At 43.5% G+C, this 23,122-nt stretch overlaps 1 protein-coding gene across 6 annotated transcripts in view; it reads right to left on the bottom strand.

Annotated features, from left to right (window-relative positions):
• WDFY3 (WD repeat and FYVE domain containing 3) overlaps nucleotides 1-23,122 on the bottom strand; it is a 382,468-nt gene that overhangs the window by 13,564 nt on the left and 345,782 nt on the right. For all 6 annotated transcript variants that reach the window (XM_069743279.1, XM_069743265.1, XM_069743271.1 and 3 more), the window contains 11 exons: nucleotides 22,694-22,842; nucleotides 22,424-22,544; nucleotides 14,491-14,576; nucleotides 13,739-13,819; nucleotides 10,393-10,447; nucleotides 9,227-9,346; nucleotides 6,648-6,765; nucleotides 5,908-6,014; nucleotides 2,862-3,015; nucleotides 1,788-1,879; nucleotides 1,376-1,588 (listed from right to left, as the gene is read on the bottom strand). In XM_069743279.1, coding sequence (XP_069599380.1) covers nucleotides 1,376-1,588; nucleotides 1,788-1,879; nucleotides 2,862-3,015; nucleotides 5,908-6,014; nucleotides 6,648-6,765; nucleotides 9,227-9,346; nucleotides 10,393-10,447; nucleotides 13,739-13,819; nucleotides 14,491-14,576; nucleotides 22,424-22,544; nucleotides 22,694-22,842 — 1,296 coding nt within the window. The remainder of the gene's footprint in view (nucleotides 1-1,375; nucleotides 1,589-1,787; nucleotides 1,880-2,861; nucleotides 3,016-5,907; nucleotides 6,015-6,647; nucleotides 6,766-9,226; nucleotides 9,347-10,392; nucleotides 10,448-13,738; nucleotides 13,820-14,490; nucleotides 14,577-22,423; nucleotides 22,545-22,693; nucleotides 22,843-23,122) is intronic.

Here is a 23,122-nt window from a genome sequence, read left to right on the forward strand (position 1 = left end):
TAAAATGAGAAAATAAGCCCCTGTGCCAATGCTTGGTCCCCCGCCAGTGACCAGACCTCAGTGGCATCAACCACTACAACCAGCGATTGGCTGCAGTAGTCAACTCGAAGACATGCTATGTCATCAATTGAGCTGGTAGAGCCGGAGAGGGAACAGGTGCGATAGTGGCAGAGGACTGCTATTAGTGTTACACAAAATCTGGATTCATATAGTTAAAAATCAAAAAGCTATGGGCTGATGAGGTTTAATCATTCAGTTCAGAGTTTTGGGCAGCCCAGCTGATGGTGTGGCATCTTAAACAAACATATCACTCGAGGCTATAAATCACTCTGTAAAAAAAGAGCCCAGAAAGGGAACAAATCCATCCAAGTATAAAAGACAGAATTCGGCACTCAGATGCAAGAACAACAGAAACGTGACTTATTTAGAACCGTACTCCAGTGTAACGTTTCGCGCTGACACTCAGACCTTCATCACATGAATAGCTGGGGAGCAAGGTAGTATGTATGGACAGCGCAATGTGGATCAGGGTGACAGACCAATGGATGTGTACTAGTGATGACTGCGTGTACTCGTTGCTCGGGTTTTCCCGAGCACGCTCAGTGACCTCCGATTATTTGTTAGTGCTCGGAGATTTAGTTTTCATCTCCTCAGCTGAATGATTTACAGCTAGTAGCCAGGCTGAGTACGTGTGGGGGTTGCCTGGTTGCTAGGGAATCCGCACATGTACTCAGACTGGCTAGTAGCTGTAAATCATTCAGCTGCCGCGATGAAAACTAAATCTTGGAGCAGTCATAAATACTCGGAGGTCACGAGCGTCCTCAGGAAAACCCGAGCAACGAGTATACTCGCTCATCACTAATGTGTGCACATCCAATCTGATCCACAATGACGCTATCCACACATACTACACTGCTCCCCAGCAATCCGTCTGATGAAGGTCTGAGTGTCAGAGCGAAACGTTACACTGGAATACGGTTCTAAATAAATCACCTTTCGGCTTTGTTTGCATCTGAGCGCCGGATCTATTCAAACATACAGGTGTTATTCCTGGCATGTTCACAAATAACAATCACAAACTGAAGGCCGAAAAGAGGTCATTTGGACAAAACCAGTCTGAAGGGCACTTCACTTTACAAAAAGTATAGGTTTGAGAGGAGACTGGAAGACCACCCTTGCCCTCCCCTCCACGACAATTTAAATAATTCAACAGATAAATCATAGTATTAAAATATCAGATGGCCAGATAGCATGATTAGAATATTTTCTGCCATCAAAACCACGTTAGGACCCGCATAGTTGGAAAATACAGTACCTTAAATGTATTCTTATATTTAAAATTGAAACAAATGGAAATACATCAAATATGCTTTACCTGCTTAGGGATCTGTCCAAAATTATTAATAAAGCCTATGGTAGCAGTCTCCTTCAAAGGGTCATTAATGTTGTAAATGTCCACTTGCCCCTCATAGAAGAGGTGATGAAAAACATTGACGGCATCGACGGCAGCTGGCCCCTGTTGCTTGTACCCAAAGATCAGGTCTATCCATTCATGCAGGTGGGCACTGACATAGTCACACTCCAGAGCCTGAAGGAACAGTAATAACCTCTATACTGAAAACACTACATATTCATCAAAATATCTAAACAAGCAAACGACACAATCATTAAAGAGGAAAATTAAATATATAAATTGATTTTTTCATTCTTTATTCACAATGCACCATATAGGAGCAGCTCTATTTAGTCCCTAGAAAATACTGAATATATGACATATTTCCTTTTACCTCTCTATGCACGCGGATAAATTCCCGGGGGTCCCCTTTTGCCCATGGGGGTAGAATTACATCACCAAGCTTTGTTCCATTTTGTTTACAACCTACAAAAATAATAAAAAGAATTGACAGAAAATATTAGCTAATTAATTGGTTCATTTGAAAACAATATTATCGCCATTCTGCTCCTCTTCTGTTTGTTAGGGAATCCATGCATGTGTTGTTGCAGTTTCTATCCCCACCCCCATTGAAAGAAAACAGACAAAACTATGTGCCATGTATAAAAATAATTTCTACAAAAATAGGAAAGCAATTTAAAAGTGATTCTATAGTGATCCATTGTGGTCGTAAAAAATAAAAAAAAAAATGTGAAAAGGATTTTATTTTATTTTACATTTCCCCCTAGATCAGCATAAAAAAAAGAATATAAAAATTATATAAAAATTGATCCCTATGTATTGAAAAAAAAGGCAAAAAAAAAAATTGAGCTTGATTTAAATTGGTATGCATACAGCACATAAACGCATGTTCACATTGTATGTTGAAAAAAAAAAGGGGCAAAAAACAGGAGGGAATGGCCTGGTCATGAACAAGTGGGGCAGCACAGTGGCTCAGTAGTTAGAACTGCAGCGATGGGGTCCTGGGTTCAAATCCCACTATAAGGTGTTTGTATGTTCTCCTCGTGGGTTTCCTCCGGGTTCTCTGGTTTCCTCCCACATTCCGAAGACATACTGATAGGGAATTTTATATTGTGAGCCGCATTGGGGACAGTGATGATAATGTGTGCAAACTGTAAAGCGCTGCGGAATATGTTGGTGCTATATAAGCAAAGCATAATACATAAATAATAAAATAGTTAAAATTAACAGTAGTCAATCCACAGAAATGTTTACAGTTGCTGGAAGTAATTAGACTAGTCTATACAGCGCTATACATGTAGTGTCTGATCTTGTAGCCAGTGACAAAACTGGAAGATTTGGAGAATTTTATGTGAATAGTAACAAAAAGAGAAACCTACAAGCCATGTCACTTTGTAGTGTTATAGCGGAAGTATTCGTTATTATTTAAAAATATGTCAGCTTATACCAAGGTCAAAGTTGTTGGAGTTGAGAAGAAACTCTGGTAGGTAGAAAAACTCTGGAATGAGTTCCTTCACATCGGCCATGTTGTGTTTGGATGCAGAGTACCAGGCTTCACGCACACTGTGGAACATTCGATCGGCCAGGTCAAAGTGTCCACCCTACAATGGGAAAAAAAATGAGGAATATCTTTTCTTGAATTAAAAAAAAAAAAACAACAACATTTCTCTCAAGGTCATGGATATGTATACAGTCAAAAGTTTTGAGAATGATACAAATTTTGGCTTTAATAAAGTTTGCTACTTCATTGTTTTTAGATCCTTTAGTCAGATATTTCTATAGGTATTGAAGTACAATTGTAATCATTTCATACATTTCTAAATGTTCATTGACAAATACATCAAGTGTATTAAAAGACTTCATATTGACAATGTTGACCCTTATTTTCTCAAGACTTCTGCAATTCTCCCTGGCATGGTGGATATCAGTTTCTGGGCCAAGTCCTTACTGAATGCAATCTATTATTGCCTAATCAGTGCTTGGGTTTACTTTTGCCTTATGACATGGTGCTCCATCATGCTGGAAAAGGCACTGCTCATCAACAAATAGCTCCTGGATCATTGGGAGAAGTGGCTCCTGGAAGATGTTTAGATCTCACTCTTTATTCATGGCAGTGCTCTTAGGCAAAATTGTGAGTGAGCCTGCTCCCTTGGATGGAGCAAGCTCACACATATAATAATAATAATCTTTATTTTTTCTGGTTTATTTTTTTATGGTTTCAGGTTGCTCACCTTTTCTCCTCCAGACAATCATTATAACAGATGCCCCAAACAGTCTGAAGGGGGCTTCACCACAGAAAGTAACTTTGACCAAGTCCACTGCAGTCCAATACTTCTATTTCCGGCAAAATGTCCGTCTGTCATTTATGTTTTTCTTGGAGAGAAGTTTATTCTTTCCTGCCTCCCTGGATACCAAGCCGACTTGCTAAAAACTCACTGTGCATGAAGATGAACTCACACCTGTCTGCTTCTATTCCTGAACAAACTATGCATTGGTGTGGAACAAATGCTGTAGCTGAATCCTCTATATGAGACAGCGCTGGCACTGGCTAGACTATCTTGGGTGCCCTGAACCATTCTTCACAGAAATTGAACCTCTTGATGATCCGATGGTTGATATAGGAGAAATCGCACAAGCAGCAATGCTGTTGCTTGTAAAGTCCTTTTGACGTTTCCTTGGAGGTAATCATTGTTAAAAGAGAATCCGTCAATAGGATCAACCCTCCTAAACAGTCTACATGGGAATGTAGGTAATAGGAACAAATACAATGACAATTTGATATCTGCTATATGATTTCTTATTCCAGAGAAATCCATGTTTTTCTTATGTATAAATAAGCTGTTAAAAACTATGGGCTGGACACAGATCTGCATTATAATCTGCCTCAAGAGCTTATTTTAAATAAAAAGGGTGAGACACACAACTAACAGCACAGTAGAACTGAACTTTGTCTCATTACAAACAAGTTTGCAGCTGCAGCTTCCACAGCTCTGCTGTATTGGAACATTGGCTGCCTGTGAGATCAGAAGAGCAGCCATTACACATCACACTGGTAACTTTAAAATAATCTCTGGAGGCAGATTCTCATGCAGACCTGTGTCCGACCCATAGATCTTAACAGCTCATTTTCATATAAGAAAATGTGAATATCTCTGGAATAATACACTGGATCGCAGATATCAAGGTATCATTTTTATCTCAATTTTCTATGACTTGTGTGCCTTCTTTAACAGAAGATGACAATAACTTCAAGCACCAACCACTTTATAAAGCAACCAGTTTGCTCTTATAATTCAATCAGCATGACTTAGTGACATCAGCTGCCTTGTTCCCGTTAACACTTTTTCCTAAACTAACGAGAAGATCACTGAAAAAAAATAATGCAGGTAATTTTTTAGGCACCATCAAAATTCAGTGGAAATGGAATTTTGTGAGTAAAGGGAACGGGAAGCTTGGCCAGGTCCCACAAACCGCGACCTTGTATTTAATATCAGGAAGCAGAGGCTGCGGTCACTGCGGCAGTCTCTGCCTCATACCGCAAACGAACTGTCACTAGTGGCATTTGTGTCAGGGGTTAGGCAAGTCCTTGCTCTGTCACTGTGTGATGTGCACAGAGACAGCACGCTTTCTTGCCGGCTCAGATCAGTGGTAATGAGGCGGGAAGAGAGCGCAGTCAGTGCACATTGTAAGATGAATACCAGATGGTGCAGAAACCAGTGATGCACTTGCGGGGGTGGCGCTAGACTTTGCACACGGGATATTCTGATAATGCTCGCTGACAGTGCGCACTGTCATTGTGCACATTGCGCAGGGACACTTTGCTTCAGGGAGGGGGAAAAGGCTACGAAAATGAAGGATAGGGAATTTTTACTTAAAATATACTAGAAATAATTGAAATTATAGCATTACATAGATAGGAATCTAGGATGAAAATTAATTTGTATGCTGGACATCCCCTTTTTCTTCCTAGGTGGTTCAAGAATCTATTGAATTGGTATCATGACAAATTGGAGAATTTAATGGCTAAAGGTACCGTCACACTCAGCGACGCTGCAGCGATATAGACAACGAGCCGATCGCTGCAGCGTCGCTGTTTAAGTCGCTGTTGAGACGTCAAACACAGCAGCTCCAGAACAATGCAGGAGCGATCCAGTGACGTAACGGCGACTCACTTATCGTTCTCGCTGGTTGTTAGCTCCAAGTAAAACATTGCTGGCATCGTTGCTTTTGATGTCAAACATGACGAATCACGCCGACCTGACGACCAAATAAAGTTCCGGACTTTCAGCTCCGACCAGCGATGTCACAGCGGGATCCTGATCGCTGCTGCGTGTCAAACACAACGAGATCGCTATCCAGGATGCTGCAACGTCACGGATCGTTGTCGTTCTCGTTGTAAAGTTGCTGAGTGTGACGGTACCTTAACACACCTCTTCATAACATACAGATAAAATACAGATAGATCAGAAGGCCATTATAGTCACAGTAAATACCTGAAGCCTAAGGAAGATTTGAGTAAAAGGCTCCATCCGGACTAGATAAGATGCTACGATCATAGCAGAGCTATAATGAGTCCCGTAGTGATAAGCTGGTGTCTCTCCTGTGTAAATAACACATGACAGTGATTGCAAACAAAGATGGTTTACAAGTATGTAGATACCTTAAAAATTATCTGACAATAAAGGCCAATATCTTGCATTCCAGTTACAATGAAGTGAATGGAGCTGTGCGAAATTACAAGACGCAGCCTATGGACAAGAGTGGTACTGTTTCTGGACAAGTGCAGTCATATTATTCTAACCTCCTGCAACACCTTTAAGGAATATGACTTCATCACTAGAAATCAGCTGGACTACATGGTAACTGCATGGTCTACTCAATCCCAGGTGACATTCTGATTCCTTAGTATATGAGGCTGAATGTATGAAAACTGTCTCAAAGGAGACAACAACTAGAGACTGTGACTAATCTTCTCATGCCCTTTACAAAATGAAGGCTAAATGCTAACTATTTCTATGAGAAACAAGGACACTTTTCTTACATGATCTTATTAACACAGATGTCAGGTGAGACATGGGTGTATCTTTACGATTGCCAATTCATAGCATACCATGCACAGCACTGCTATATGCGTAGACCAGTCTCTTGATAAAGTTTAGGGAAGACTCTACACTGGTGTATTTGTAGGCAAGTCTATTTCCAGTATCTATAATTTCCTGCTACAAAATCTCACCATTGGGATCTTCCCAATCTTTGTAACGCTTCTTGTACTGTGCCAATCGATCATCAGTCTGCGCTCCCATTGGCTTGGCAAGGTTTCGAAAAGTCTTATGGTTTGTCAAGTCCAGCTCCTCCAAAAGAAAATTAAAAGGAAAGCTTGCATCAATAAGTACATTTTGTAAAATATTTTTAATGTTAAAGTAAACTCCTTGCATGATATTACTTGGTTTTATATGTATGCCCCACCAGGCTTTTTGCCTAAAAAATGTCATATATTATATATATTTATGAGTATGCATGTCACTAGGTAGTCCTTTCTCTCCTCTCATCCTTTGTCTCTTATGTTTACACTACCTCATCTAGCATGTTTCTAATATCTTATCCTTGTAATTTTATCCTTATTGTAGTGCGCCCTGTTTACATCTCCTTATAGCCTTCCGCAGCATATACAGTCGAAATTAGAAGTTTACATACACTATATAAAAATACACATATGCATGTTTTCTCAATATCTGACATGAAATCAGAATAAACCCTTCCCGTTGTAGGTCAATTAGGATTACAATAATTATTAATATTTGCCAAATGCCAGAATAATAAGAGAGAGAGAATGTTTTAAGGCATTTTTATTACTTACTCCAAAGTCAAAAGTTTACATACATTTCATTAGCATTTGTTACCATTGCCCGTAAACTGAATGACTTGGGCTAAACATTTGGGATATCCTTCCACGAGCTTCTCACAATAGTTGGTCGGTATTTGGTCCCATTACTCCTGACAAACCTGGTATGTAGGTCCAGGTTTGTAGGTCGCCTTGCTCGCACCGGCCTTTTCAGCTTTGCCCATAAATTTTCAATAGGATTGAGATCAGGGCCTTGTGATGGCCACTCCAAAACATTGACTTTGTTATCCTTAGATCAGGGTCTTGTGATGGCCACTCCAAAACATTGACTTTGTTATCCTTGAGTCACTTTGTTACCATTTTGGCAGTATGCTTCGGGTCATTGTCCATTTGGAAGAACCATTTCCACCCAAGCTTTAACTTCCTGGCTGAAGTCTTGAGATGTTGCTTCAGAATTGACACATAATGGTCTTTACTCATGATGCTATCTATTTTATTACGTGCCCCAGTCCTTACTGCAGCAAAACAACCCCACATGATGCTTGCCACCCAAGTGTTTCACAGTTGGGATGGTGTTCTTAGGCTTGAAGCTTCTTCCTTTGTCCTCCAAACATAACGATGATCATGCCCAAAAAGTTCAATTTTAGTTTCATCAGACCACAGGACATGCCTCCAAAAATTAAGGTCTTTGTTCCTGTGTGCATGTGCGAACATTAATCTGGCTTTTTTAAGCTTCTTTTGAAGTAATGGCTTCTTCCTGGCAGTTGGCCTTTCAGCCCATGTTGATACAGTACTTGTTTTACTGTAGATGTTGACACAATCTTACCAGCTTCCACCATTATATTCACAAAGTCTTTTGCTTTTGTCCTTGGGTTGATGTGCGCACGTCGAACCAAAGCATGTTCATCTATGGGACACAGAACCCATCTACTTCCTGAGCGATGGCTGGACATTCCCATGTTGTTTGTACTTGTGTTTAATGGTTTGTACAGATGAACGAGGCACCTTCAGGTATCTTGAAATTGTGGATGAACCAGACTTGTGCAAGTCCACAATGCTCTTCCCAATATCTTGGCTGATTTCTTTAGACTTTCCCATGATGCTACACAAAGAAGCAGTATGTTTCAGTTGTGCATTAAAATACATCCACAGGTGTGTCTCTAAGGCTAGGTTCATACTGCGTTAATGTGGCCGCGCTAACGGACAGCGTTGCATGGCGAAATTAACGCCGTGCAACGCGTCCGTTAGCGTGCCCATTAACAGCAATGGGGACGCGCATCACTAGCGCGTGCCATTTTCACGCGCTAGCGATGTGCCGGTGTTTTGTGGCGCGCCGCGGACGCTGCTTGCAGCGTCCGCGGCGCGCCCGAGGTCCGTTCCCCGCTCTCGCAGATCGGAGATCTGCGAGAGCGGGGACGTTTAACGCAACCCCATAAAACAACATTGCGTTAGCGCAATCTGCTAGCGCTAGGCGCTAAACGGATTGCACTAACGCAATATGAACCTAGCCTAACTCAAATGTTGCCAAAAAAAAACTATCAGAAGCTTCCACACACATGACATCATCATATGGGCAGTCCAGAATTGTTTAAAGGAATAGTAATCTTAGTATATGTAAACTTTTGACTTTGCTGTAGGTAATAAAAATGCCTTAAAACATTCTCTCTCTCTCTCTCATTCTGGCATTAGGCAAATAATAATTCTGGTAATCCTAACTGACCTAAAACGGGAAAGGTTTATTCTGATTTCATGTCGGATATTGAGAAAAACGTGCATATGTGTCTTTTTATAGAGTGTATGTAAACTTCTAGTTTCAACTGTACACCATAAGTCGGGCATTAATGTGATGTAAACAAGACTGATGTGTTCAGAAGGGGAGATCTGTTACTGTCCCCATACCAATCAGTTTAGGAAGGTTTTTGATAAAAGTCTTGAAACCAAAGCTTATCAGTTTAACAGGCCACAATTACCTCAGAGTCATAATCCGCCAGGATCCATGGGAAGACTGGGTACTGCATGAGATCATTATATGACCGGCCTGCCAGGGTGTTTAAGTGCATCAAATACTGGAAATTGCTGATTTCTCCTCTCTGAATAGACACAAGAGAAGAGGATTAGACACACACCAGAGAGGCGAACATTCATTCTGGCCGATTTTATGGAGCTTATCTCTGAGGTGTTGCTGTGGTGAAATGAGGTACAAATAACATGCCAGCCGATTTGTAGCCAGCGTTAGCTCCAAAAAAGCTAGTTCAAAAGCAGCCCCCAAGGGTTCTCAAGAAAACAAACAGAAAAGAAGAGGAAGGCTAAAGACACATACACAGTAAGACACCGGTATCAATAAGGAGCCGGATCAGGAACTCACTAAAGGGTGGCTTTTTGGGGCACTTTGTATGGGTTATATCCTAATTAGTGATGAGTGAACGTGCTCGGTTAAGGTGCTATCTGAGCATGCTCATGTGCTAAGCAAGAGCCTTTGGCTGCTCGAACAAGTCACCACACCTGCAGTCCACGCACCTGCATGTGTCGTGGCTGTTCGACAGCTGCAACACATGCCGGGATTGCCGAACAAACAGTCAGTCCTTGCATGCGTTGCGACGGTCGAACAGCCGCAAGACATGCAATCTTGGGGACGCGAACATATTTTTCAAACATGCCGAAATCACTCAGCACACAAGCATGATCGGATAACAACTTATCAGAGCACGTAATCCTAATGTATAACTCATCTCCCATGTTATACTAAATATATATAACACAATATTGCAAGATTATATATCGATTATACTATTGAAGTTTCTACCCAGGCTTGCTCATTCCACAGGGGCATGTATGGTGGCATATAGAATTCATACTTCATTGTATATTAGAGCTGTAAGAGCCACCTCTATGCGGCACCATATGCTACAATTCTCTACCATATGTGATGGACCAAAATAAAATCTCACAGATTTTAACATGGGATTTTTATGGGTGCCATAGATCCATACAACATGAATCCTAATATGACTGTTTGCATCCTCTTGCGTAATTCTATATTATATTCTCTTGCTTTGCAGGACAATAAAATGCTGCATTAATATATTTTTATTTACCACCACAACAAAATGCTACCAAAATATGCTTTTTTTTTTACCTCCCATCTCTGTGTAACAGACCTTTCTCCGACTAAAGTGCTGAGAAGCCCAGACCTAAAATACAGAAAAAAAAACGTAAGCTTCCCGGCTACATATGACTGTGAATATATAATAATTCTAACATTAATAACAAAAAAGGGTTTTGATAGTGGCGCTTGTATGTGCACATAGAACCAGCTGCAAATTAGGACCTTAAACTATATAGGTTAATAAGAGGCTAAATACAAAGTATTGTATGGTTAAATGTGCATAATGGTGAATATTGTAAAAAAGACAGGTGGCGCCATGGCTTGAAACCAGGCTGATTGAAAACTTATGGAGCACACTACAATAAACTCCAAGCAAGCAGAGATTACCTTAAGTTGCTGTGTAGACGTCCGAGCTTCCTTAAGTTCTTTGGTGTTGTTTTGTCCAGAGATCCGAGGAACAATAGGCAGACAGCCGTGCTGTAGGCTGTGGAAGCTGTAGAGAGCTGGAGCGCTGTCCCGACCGGAAAAGCACTCTCCGATGGTGCCTCTGTGTACACTTGGGTACTTGCAGGACCTGCGCGACGTCTTCAGTCATGTGACACTCGCGATCATGTGATGGTAATGCGGCCAAGTATGGTGAGCAAGTAGGACAAAAACCTGTCATTTTCCTTCTTCAGGGATGGTCCTTAATGTGCGAAGGTAAGGTTATATACCCATGGGGGTTTACTGCAATATCAGTCATTCAAAGCCAAGGAGTTCGATCTCATTATTAAGGCCTCTTGGTCTCAGTGTGTCGAGTTGGAATATCCAACCGCTTTCAGCCCTTCACATTTGTTTAATAATGTGAACATTTGTTCGAACTCTTTGCCTTTGAATGACTAATGTTGCAATAAAACCTCCATGGGTATATAAACTAACTTAGACACATTAAGGACCATCCCTGAAGAAGAAACCGACAGATTTCCGAAACGCGTTGGATTTTGGTCCTACTTGCTCACCGTACTTGGTCACGTCACCATCACATGATCGCAAGCGTCACATGACTGAAGACGTTACGCAGGTCCTGCAAGTTCCCAAGCGTACACACGGGCACGGCCAGACCCTGCATAGGAGTGCTTGTTACTGGTCAGGACAGCGCTCCTGCTCTCTACAGCTTCCACAGCCTACAGCACAGCTGTCTGCCTATTATTCTTCAGATCTGGGAAGTTTCAGTGTACAAACCAACACCAAAGAAACCTAAGGAAGCACGGACTTCCACCCAGCAACTTCAGGCAATCCCTGCTTGCTTGAAGTATATTGTAGTGTGCTCCATAAGTTTTCGATCAGCCTAGTTTCAAGCCTTGGTGCCACTATTTAATATAGTATCTGACTTACTAACCCTTTCTTCACCTGTCTTTTTTACAATATTCACGACTATGCACATTTAACCAGAGCGCAAACTATCTTTACTTTGTAATTCTGACATTACCCATAGTTATACGAATAATTACACACTAGTCACATTTCTTTATTACTGGTGTTAAATACTTTTGAAAAGTTGCAAATTTTTGCGCACCACAGAGTTGCACAACAATTTTGCGACTATTGGCTGTGTCATGTCAATCCCGACCAGCTCCGCCAAAGTGGGTGGAGCATACCCAGGAAGGGGCGGGGCCCACCTGACCGATTCATGAACAGTTCATCAGTTAAGTGGCATAACTCACGCCAGAAATGTTACTTCGGTCCCTAACCGGAGTAACATTTTTGGCAAGGCTCACGCCACAGAGAAGAAGTGCCGAATTTAGTGTCATGTGCCTGTTAATGAATTTGGAGCATTCTACTCCAGTATAATGTACAACACCAGTCTTGGCGAATCGAGACCAACATTTTTACAGAAATATTGACTTCAATAAAACTGCAATGGTCACATGTAGTGATGAGCGAGTGTACTCGTTGCTCGGGTTTTCCCGAGCACGCTCGGGTGGTGTCCGAGTATTTGTAACTGCTCGGAGATTTAGTTTTCATGATTTACGGCTGCTAGCCAGCCTGAGTACAGGTGGGAGTTGCCTCGTTGCTAGGGAATCCCCACATGTATTCAGCCTGTCTATCAGCTGTAAATCATGCAGCTGAGGCGACTAAATCTCTGAGCACTAACAAATACTCGGAGACCATCCGAGCAACGAGTACACTCGCTCATCACTAATCACTAGTCACATGTCCAGAAAAGATGAACAGAGGTGTAGCCATATTGGTTGGCACTTTTGAAATAACATCTGTGTATCTTTACGATCTCTTTGTTATTGATTTGGCATTGGATATCATTTTCAGAAAAGCTAATTAAAAAAGTGACAAACAAAAGTCCAGTGCACCAGAATAAACATATGATAATATTGCTGGAAAAAAAAAATCAACTTTGGCTTTCATTAATTTACTGACATATGCCTTGTGTTAGTTCTAGGTGGAAATGCTCTTTAGCAACCATCAGCAGCATGATAAGTTCAGCAGCAGCAGCAGTTAACCTACTTACTGACAGTTACCAAGAAGCACCAGTGTTTTTTCAATACTACCCGAATCTGCAAAATGTATGAATAATAGCACCTATCTTAGACAATGGGAAACTAACCCTTTCAACTCTAAGACAACAGCTATTAAGAGGATTAACAAACTAGAAAACGTTCAAGCATTTATGCTCTTAAATGTGTTCTTTATTGGAAGAAGCCTGCGAGCGTGCAGTAATTTGCAGTGATGAATACGACAACTTTTGTTTGTCCCCTTCATTTTATTTTCTGACAATATAATTAGCGGCTTTCCAGGATAATTGCAGCAAACGAAGGACTTGATGACTGCACTGACAGACTAAGGAACATGTTTTTATGCTTTCAGTGTGAAGCTTTGAGGCTTTATACACAATTTCAAAGCATTACTTTTTTCTTTGTCTTCATCTTAACATAGAGCATAGTAGGGAATATGAGGCATGGCACCAATCCATGTAGTAACCACAATATTTAAAGCCGGTTTCTTAAAAGTAGAATATTTAAAAGTTTTATAGTTCACTATACGCACACTGAGCAAAAATATAAAACTATAGTATATTATATATATATACAGTATATATAAACTCCAAGTGCTATGCATCGGCAATTTTCCGGCACAAGAAAAACATATCCTAAAACGTAGATTTATTAATTCTAGTAGCGCTCAGTAGTGCACAGGAAAGTGCAAGTGTCGCCAATAGCGGGGATCTGATTGGTGACTACAAGCATCTCTAGTTAGGCTCAGATAGTGATATAATGAGAGAGAACAGTGAATAATATAGTGCTTTATAATGTAATCAGTGATGTTTTATATAAGTCTGCAATATTTACATTGTACTTAAGGGCAGTTACAAATATATTACCCTTGCTCCACACTGGTGTTCGGACGCTGCCCTGAAACGGACTCGGAGCTGTCAGTCAAAGATGGCACCACTGCCAAAAACCTGCATTGTGGGCAATGAAAAGGTAGCAGATTAGTGATGGTATAAGTCATCCATCTCACCAGCATTACAATGGCCACCAATTATGTGCTTTACTTGTACATTTCTATAGCAAAGGGAACCTGACGGCTAATGATCTAGGGGCAGCAAGTGTCAGCCACTATGATTTCAGAGAAAAGCAGACAGAGATCGAACCTCATGGATGACTAGTCGGACAGGCGAGTTCCCGACACCATCTCCTGCCCACTCTCCTTGAGTGAGAGGTCTCTCTCTGCGTTCATGTATAGGGAGTGACCTGTCACTCAAAGACAGAGGGCGGGAGAAACAGCCAGGGACTTGCCTGTCCGACTAGTCTACTGTGCGGCTCAGTCCCTGGTGGGATTATATTCCCTGAAATACGGCTGGATTCCGAGCCAAACATACCTGGGAGATCATACAGACAGTGTCTGATACATGCTGCCTGCCATGCTCCCCTTAATTTTCCATGCTAATACTGATACAAAGTTCACTATAAAGAAGAGAATAATCTCCACCAGTACCAACATGTGGCAGTGCCAGCTACACGGGGGTCTGATAAATCACAAATTCTAGTACATTGTTATGGCCCCAAAGCACACTAACAATACAATCTTTATACCATGCCTGACAAGAATAAAACATTAGTGGAGACTCACCTCTGGTAAACTTTGTTCCGAACTCCCTTTTGAAAAGCCAGTAAATAGTTGCGGCCATCGGCTGAAAAGACTTCAACAGCAATTGGCTAAAATGAGACAAATGAAAAAATTGCATGGCTTTTAGGAGACCGTAACTAGCCCATGCTAGATATATAGATATTACAAAGAGGTTTTTTGCCCATCCCACAATTATAATCTACTAGATGGTGGCCCGATTCTAACGCATCGGGTATTCTAGAATATGTATTTATGTATGTATATAGCAGCCACATAGTATATAGCACAGACCACGTAGTATCTAGGAGCCATGTAGTATATAGAAGACAAATACTAGGTGGCCTGTGCTATATACTATGTGGCTGCTATATACATACATATTGTAGAATACCCGATGCATTAATACAGGCCATGCAGTATATAACACAGCCACGTACTATGTAACATAGCCCACGCAGTATATAGCAGCCACGCAGTATATAACACAGGCGACGCAGTATATAACACAGGCCACGCAGTATATAACACTGGCCACGTAATATATAGCACAGCCCGCGCAATATATAGCAGCCACGTAGTATATAACACTGCCCAAGCAGTATATAGCAGCCACGCAGTATATAACACTGCCCACGCAGTATATAACACAGGCCACGCAGTATATAACACTGGCCACGTAATATATAGCACAGCCCGCGCAATATATAGCAGCCACGTAGTATATAACACTGCCCAAGCAGTATATAGCAGCCACGCAGTATATAACACTGCCCACGCAGTATATAGCAGCCACGTAGTATATAACACTGCCCACGCAGTATATAACAGTGGCCACGTAATATATAGCATAGCCCACGCAGTATATAGCACAGCCCATGGAGTATATCACACAGCCCACATAGTATATAACACAGCCTATGTAGTATATAGCAGCCACACGGTATCTTACACAGCCCACGTAGTATACAGCAGTGTGGGCACCATATCCCTGTTAAAAAAAATAATTAAAATAAAAAATTGTTATATACTCACCCCTGGGATCCAGCGAAGCTCCGGCGATACACGCGTGGCTGCCGCCATCTTCCGTTCCCAGGATGCATTACGAAATTACCCAGATGACTTAGCGGTCTCGCGAGACCGCTAAAGGTACCTTCACACTCAGCGACGCTGCAGCGATACCGACAACGATGTCGATCGCTGCAGCGTCGCTGTTTGGTCGCTGGAGAGCTGTCACACAGACAGCTCTCCAGCGACCAACGATCCCGAAGTCCCCGGGTAACCAGGGTAAACATCGGGTTACTAAGCGCAGGGCCGCGCTTAGTAACCCGATGTTTACCCTGGTTACCAGCGTAAAAGTAAAAAAAAAAAAAAACACTACATACTTACCTACCGCTGTCTGTCCCCGGCGCTGTGCTTCTCTGCACTCCTCCTGCACTGGCTGTGAGCACAGCAGCCGGAAAGCAGAGCGGTGACGTCACCGCTCTGCTTTCCGGCTGACTGACGCTCACAGCCAGTGCAGGAGGAGTGCAGAGAGGCACAGCGCCGGGGACAGACAGCGGTAGGTAAGTATGTAGTGTTTGTTTTTTTACTTTTACGCTGGTAACCAGGGTAAATATCGGGTTACTAAGCGCGGCCCTGCGCTTAGTAACCCGATGTTTACTCTGGTCACCAGTGAAGACATCGCTGGATCGGTGTCACACACGCCGATCCAGCGATGTCTGCAGGGAGTCCAGCGACGAAATAAAGTTCTGGACTTTCCTCAGCGACCAACGATCTCCCAGCAGGGGCCTGATCGTTGGTCGCTGTCACACAGAACGATTTCCTTAACGATATTGTTGCTACGTCACAAAAAGCAACGATATCGTTAACGATATCGTTATGTGTGAAGGTACCTTAAGTCTTCTGGGTAATTTCGCAATGCATTGCTGGGAATGGAAGATGGCAGCAGGTGAGTATAGCAGGTTTTTTGTTTTTTTATTATTTTTAACATTACATTTTTTTTTTTACTATTGATGCCGCATAGGCAGCATCAATAGTAAAAAGTTGGTCACACAGGATTAATAGCAGCGGTTACGGAGTGCGTTACCTGCTGCATAACGCGGTCCGTTACCGCCGGTATTAACCCTGTGTGAGCGGTGACTGGAGAGGAGTATGCAGGCACCGCGCACTGACTGCGGGGAGTAAGGAGCGGCCATTTTCTTCCGGACTGTGCCCGTCGCTGATTGGTCGTGGCTGTTTTGCCGCGACCAATCAGCGACTTGGATTTCCATGACAGAGGCCGCGACCAATGAATATCCGTGACAGAAAGAAGGAAAGACAGAAAGACGGAAGTGACCCTTAGACAATTATATAGTAGATAGTAGGCCCAATATACCCAATCCAGGGCTGTCATCAAAGCCATCATCTGTCTGCTCTTCTGGTGGCCTACCGGAATGATCAGATCCCTGATCTGTGAAAAATGCTTTCCATGTTTGCAAAAACTTTTTGGGAGAACTTATTCAATGCTTGTGGTCTTCATAACTGATCACAGCAAGTGATTCATGATACTATTATATACCCACACCTTTTGGGAACTTCTGGGAACAATGCCATACAATCTACGGCTGGTTTAAGGTTGTTCAGACACTCAGCCAGGCCCTAATCTGCCACCCTCATTCTCATATTCCTATAATGTTAGTACACTGGGAAAGACTTGCGGGTCTCATCATTGAATAATCGTGTCCCAAGATGTTATGGAGTGGTGGCATGGACCAGTGCTACGCTGGTGGGTCATTTACAGTTTTACTATAAGGTACCCTTTTACCCATGATTGTTCCTGGTCATTTGTCAACATTCCCTTTTTGACAAATGATGCCAACCTCAATAAATGACCGTTTTTTTCTGGAATTACAAGTGTCCTATACTAAGGATATTTTAAGAAGAATTTGTCAGCAGGTCTATGCTTCTATAACTTGATGCTCAGATTAGGTGGCAGAAACCGATTCCAGCGATGTGTCACTTATTGGGCTATTAGCTGTGAATTTGATAAACAACGGTTATCAGCAGGAGATTATCACTAGAAGACTAGTAAACCTGCTGCCATGTTGTCCTCCATATTCATAAGCTCTGCATAAACCCATCCCCACCACTGATTAGCAGCTTTCTGCCTATCCACAGTGTACACATTAAGCTGCCAATCAGTGGTGTGGGCGGGGTAATATAGGGATCAGCATTCAGAGAACTGCTAGATCCTCAGCAGATAAAACTGCGATTTTATCAACTACTGCAACCAAGCCAGTAAGTGATACACCACTGGGATCAGGGTATCTGACCCTACAACATGCTGCTCTCATAAACCTGGTGATAGAAAGGTTTTACAGTTGTACTGCCCAAAATATTCATCAGGCACATAACCACGTGCAGTCTGACTCCAAGAATGGACAGCGGGGCCAGGACGGCTAACAGCCAATGAGCAATATATACCGTATATTAATAGGGGCAAAAATATGTGCAGCTATCCGCATACAGTATGTAACATGTGTACTGCAATGAAGCCAAGTTATGTATTTAGAGCCCGTGTATCTTCTGCTGTCAAAAAATGTCCAGGAGGCAGCGGGTAATGATGTAAAATGCATATATTATTAGCATTAAACAATGTAAACTTCCACACACATTACTTCTTTGGGAATACAAAGCTTGCTCTGCTGGTTGGCATCATGCCAATTTTGTTTACCCCCAGACACCAACATGATGTAAAAAACACTTTGGACTCAATTCATTACTGTATTTGCGCCATATCATCTTTCTATTTGCACCGTTTTTTTTAAAGTCACTTTTTTATGTGTTTGATTGTGGCCTTTTATGTTTGCCATTTTGGGCAAATTTTAGGGTTTCCAAATTTTATCCAGGTTGATCATTTGCAACTTTATGAAAATTTGCAAATCTACTTTATTGATTTTATGCAGGCACGAAATGTTACGCTTTTTTTAAAAAATTGTTTGCACCATATTTTTCTTTACATTTGCACCTTAAGATCAGTTTATGTGTTCGTCTATTATTTTTTTTGCCATTTTAGGTGGAGTTGAGGGTTTCTAGATGTTTTAAAAGTGAACATATGTTCCCTACTTTGCGACTTTTCGAACTTTCTGATTGCACTTTTTTTTTCCTCTCCATGTCCGAGAAAAACTGATACCATGTTGATCAAACTCTAATCCAAGTCTGATCAGAATAATTGGCCCATTTTTCTCGGATGTGGAGAAGATGGTCTTGTGACCCTACCCTTAGTCTGTATACACACTTCCAGATTTAGGTGAATGCAGTAACAAAGTCCACACAAAATCAGTGGATACTGCAGTTTCCTTACATGTAAATGGTGTTTCCACAATTTTCAAACAGATTTTTTTCTGTGCTGTGGGAAATAAAAAGGTGAAAAAATACTTACCGTATATACTCAAGTTTAAGCCGACCCGAGTATAAGCCGACCCCCCTAATTTTGCCACAAAAAACTGGGAAAACTTATTGACTCGAGTATAAGCCTAGGGTGGAAATGCAGCAGCTACCGGTGAATTTCAAAAATAAAAATAGATCATTATTTCCCCATAGCTGTGCCATATAGTACTCTGCACCGTTCATTATTTCCCCATAGATGTGCCATATAGTGCTCTGCACCGTTCATATTGCCCCAATGCTGTGCCATATAGTGCTCTGCACCGTTCATTATTGCCCCATAGCTGTGCTATATAGTGCTCTGCACCGTTCATATTTCCCCATATCTGTGCCCCATATAGTGCTCTGCACCGTTCATTATTGCCCCATAGCTGTGCCCCATATAGTGCTCTGCACCGTTCATATTTCCCCATATCTGTGCCCCATATAGTGCTCTGCACCGTTCATTATTGCCCCATATCTGTGCCCCATATAGTGCTCTGCACCGTTCATATTGCCCCATAGCTGTGCCCCATATAGTGCTCTGCACCGTTCATATTGCCCCATAGCTCTGCCATATAGTGCTCTGCACCGTTCATATTTCCCCATATCTGTGCCCCATATATGCTCTGCGCCGTTCATATTGCCCCATAGCTCTGCCATATAGTGCTCTGCGCCGTTCATATTTCCCCATAGATGCTCCACATAAATCTCTGCCATTGCTGCTGCTGCTGCAATAAAAAAAAAAAAAAGCCATACTCACCTCTCTTGCTTGCAGCTCCCAGCGTCCGGTCCCGGCGTCTCGTCCCGGTGTCTCTGCACTGACTGATCAGGCAGAGGGCGCCGCGCACACTATATGCGTCATCGCGCCCGCTGACCTGAACAGTCAGAGCGCAGAGACGCCGGGAAGATGGAGGCGCCGGGAAGATGGAGAGACGCCGGGAAGATGGAGCGGCGCCGGGAAGATGGAGAGACGCCGGGAAGATGGAGCGGTGCCCGGCGTGTGGAACGGGGACAGGTAACTGTGACATACTTACCTGGTCCCGGCGTCCGGCTCCTTCTCCCGGACAGCTGTCTTCGGTGCCGCAGCTTCTTCCTCTATCAGCGGTCACCGTTACCGCTGATTAGAGAAATGAATATGCGGCTCCACCCCTATGGGAGGTGGAGCCGCCTATTCATTTCTCTAATGAGCGGTCCCACGTGACCGCTGAAGAGGGGAAGAACTGCAGCACCCAAGACCGTGGGACGGCAGGGGGAGCGTCAGGACCGCCGGGACTAGGTGAGTATACCTCAGCGCCCTCTCCCCCTCACCAGCCGACCCTGCCGCCCACCTTGACTCGAGTATAAGCCGAGAGGGGCACTTTCAGCCCAACAATTTGGGCTGAAAATCTCGGCTTATACTCGAGTATATACGGTACCTTATTTTTTGGATTATAAGACGCACGTTTGTTCCCCCAAATTTTTGGGGAAAGTGGCGGGTGCGTCTTATAATCCGAATCTGTGTGCTGTGCTGTAGAGGAGGTGGGGCGGCTCTGGAGTGGTGTCAGGAAGCTGGAGTGGGCTGGCTGCGGGCAGCAGAGACAGCGGGAGGTCCCGTGCTGCAGAGACAGCGGGAGGTCACGTGCTGCAGAGACAGCGGGAGGTCACGTGCTCCTGCTCATTAGCCTCATGTAATATTCACTGCCCCCCTGTCCATCACCTCAGTGCTGAAGCCGCGCCGAGTTGCTTGACAGGGGAGCAGTGCATATTACATGTGCCTACACTCCCCTTCCTCCCATCAGTAATATGCCCATACACACATGGCCCCCCAGTCACTACATGCCCCCCTGCAGGCACAGATGTGGCCCCACCCAGTCACTACATGCCCCCCTACAGGCACACACATAGCCCCCCCAGTCACTACATGCCCCCCTGCTGGCACAGATGGGTGCTCACCTTCCAATGATGGCTCCCTGCTCCCAGTTCTCCTGTGGCTCTTCCTGTGTCTGTGCCGACATCAGATCATGTGATCGGCACAGCACAGTGATGTCATCACTGTGTGCCCAGGTCACATGATCTGATGCCTGGGAAACAGGAAGCGCAACCGAGGAGCTGGGAGCAGGGAGACATAATCAGAAGGTGAGTTAAGTGTTTGTTATTTTATCATGTGCCTGCCAGCAGGGGGGCATGTAGTGACTGGGGGGCTATGTGTGTGCCTGCAGGGGGGCATGTAGTGACTGGGGGGGCCATGTGCCTGCCAGCAGGGGGGCATGTAGTGACTGGGGGGGGGGGGGCATGTGTGTGCCAGCAGGGGGGCATGTAGTGACTGGGGGGCTATGTGTGTGCCTGCAGGGGGGCATGTAGTGACTGGGGGGGCCATGTGCCTGCCAGCAGGGGGACATGTAGTGACTGGGGGGGCCATGTGCCTGCCAGCAGGGGGGCATGTAGTGACTGGGGGGCTATGTGTGTGCCTGCAGGGGGGCATGTAGTGACTGGGGGGCTATGTGTGTGCCTGCAGGGGGGCATGTAGTGACTGGGGGGGCATGTGCCTGCCAGCAGGGGGACATGTAGTGACTGGGGGGGCCATGTGCCTGCCAGCAGGGGGGCATGTAGTGACTGGGGGGCTATGTGTGTGCCTGCAGGGGGGCATGTAGTGACTGGGGGGGCATGTGCCTGCCAGCAGGGGGCATGTAGTGACTGGGGGGGGGTCATGTGTGTGCCAGCAGGGGGGCATGTAGTGACTGGGGGGCCATGTGTGTGCCTGCAGGAGGGCATGTAGTGACTGGGGGGGCCATGTGCGTGCCAGCAGGGGGGCTTAAAGTGACGGGGGTCCATATCCAGGATGAGATGGGGGGGCAGTGTGCCAGCAGCACAGGGGGGCAAGTGTGCCAGCAGCACAGGGGGGCAGTGTGCCAGCAGCACAGGGGGGCAGTGTGCCAGGATGGGGGTTATATAGATACCAGGATGAGGGACATATATATGATTTGTAAGACGGACACTGGCATTATAAGACAGACCCCCATTTAACATAAAATAATTTTTTTCTCTTTTTCTTCACCAAATTTGGGGGTGCGTCTTATAATCAGGTGCGTCTTATAAAGCGAAAAATATGGTCGGTATATCCACAAATTGGGAACAGAAAAACTTGCGGCTTGGCCAAACACTGACACACTGGGTTACCCCTCATGCACTGATAATGTGTGCAAAACTGTAAAGCGCTACGGAATATGCTATATGCTAGCACTATATAAAATAAATAAATAAAGATTATTATTATTATGCACTGGTGCGCCAGAACTCCACTGTTGCAGATCCTGTATTAAACATACCTTTCTAATATATTATATACTTTTGTTTCCGCAACTCCATGTCTGAGATCTTTTTTTTTTTTTCGATTTTAACACATTACAGTATAAAATAATCAAATGGGAATTTTTTTTTCTGATAATAATCTCATTTCGGAGCACTGATTTTTCCATGACTCCCCAATCAAGGCTTATAATATGTTGGCAGTCATCCATAGCTGCATCTATTCTAACTCTTAGGACTCTACCTGTAACAGGTATCTTCGTTTATGAACTTCTTTGATATCTTCGTAGGCAAAGATGCTGCAAGTTCTCCTCAGTTGGCTGGGACCCTGCCTGGCTCCACGAGGAATAATTGGCTCATGCATACTAGAATAAAGATAACCATCAAAAGCAATTAAACGACAAGTCCCAAAATACGCATATGAGTAACATTGCATAAACCATGTAAGCATGGAGCCACCTTAAAAGGATGGTGGACCTCCACTTTGTCTTTAGATGAGGAGACAACCACTTACTTCACTGGTAGAGTCTCAATATCCCGAATTTCCCTGTTGGCGGTCAGTGTGAACCCATCAACAACATAGAAGTGTTCTTTGCCAAACAACAGGAGCCCCTCACCAGTATCCAAGCCCTGAACCCTTGCACTGCGATACATGTGCTGGATCTGAAATTCATTAATAAGAATTATTCATTATTGTAAGAAATGGTAAGAAAACAATAGAACTTTCACTAAGTATTGGCAACAAACTAAATCAGAGATTTTTTCTCATGGAGCAAACAATATTTCCATTATGACATTTCCACCAATAGGTGGCGCAATTGTAATAGAAAGTGCAAACAATAGTGATTTTATGTGTAAGACAAAAAAAAATAAAACTGAAATTCAATAACTTTTATTACTGTTAATGGGAATCTGCCACCAGGTTTTTGCCAACTAATCTGAG

Source organism: Ranitomeya imitator, chromosome 1 (genome assembly GCF_032444005.1).
Source record: "Ranitomeya imitator isolate aRanImi1 chromosome 1, aRanImi1.pri, whole genome shotgun sequence".
Classification (NCBI taxonomy): domain Eukaryota; kingdom Metazoa; phylum Chordata; class Amphibia; order Anura; family Dendrobatidae; genus Ranitomeya; species Ranitomeya imitator.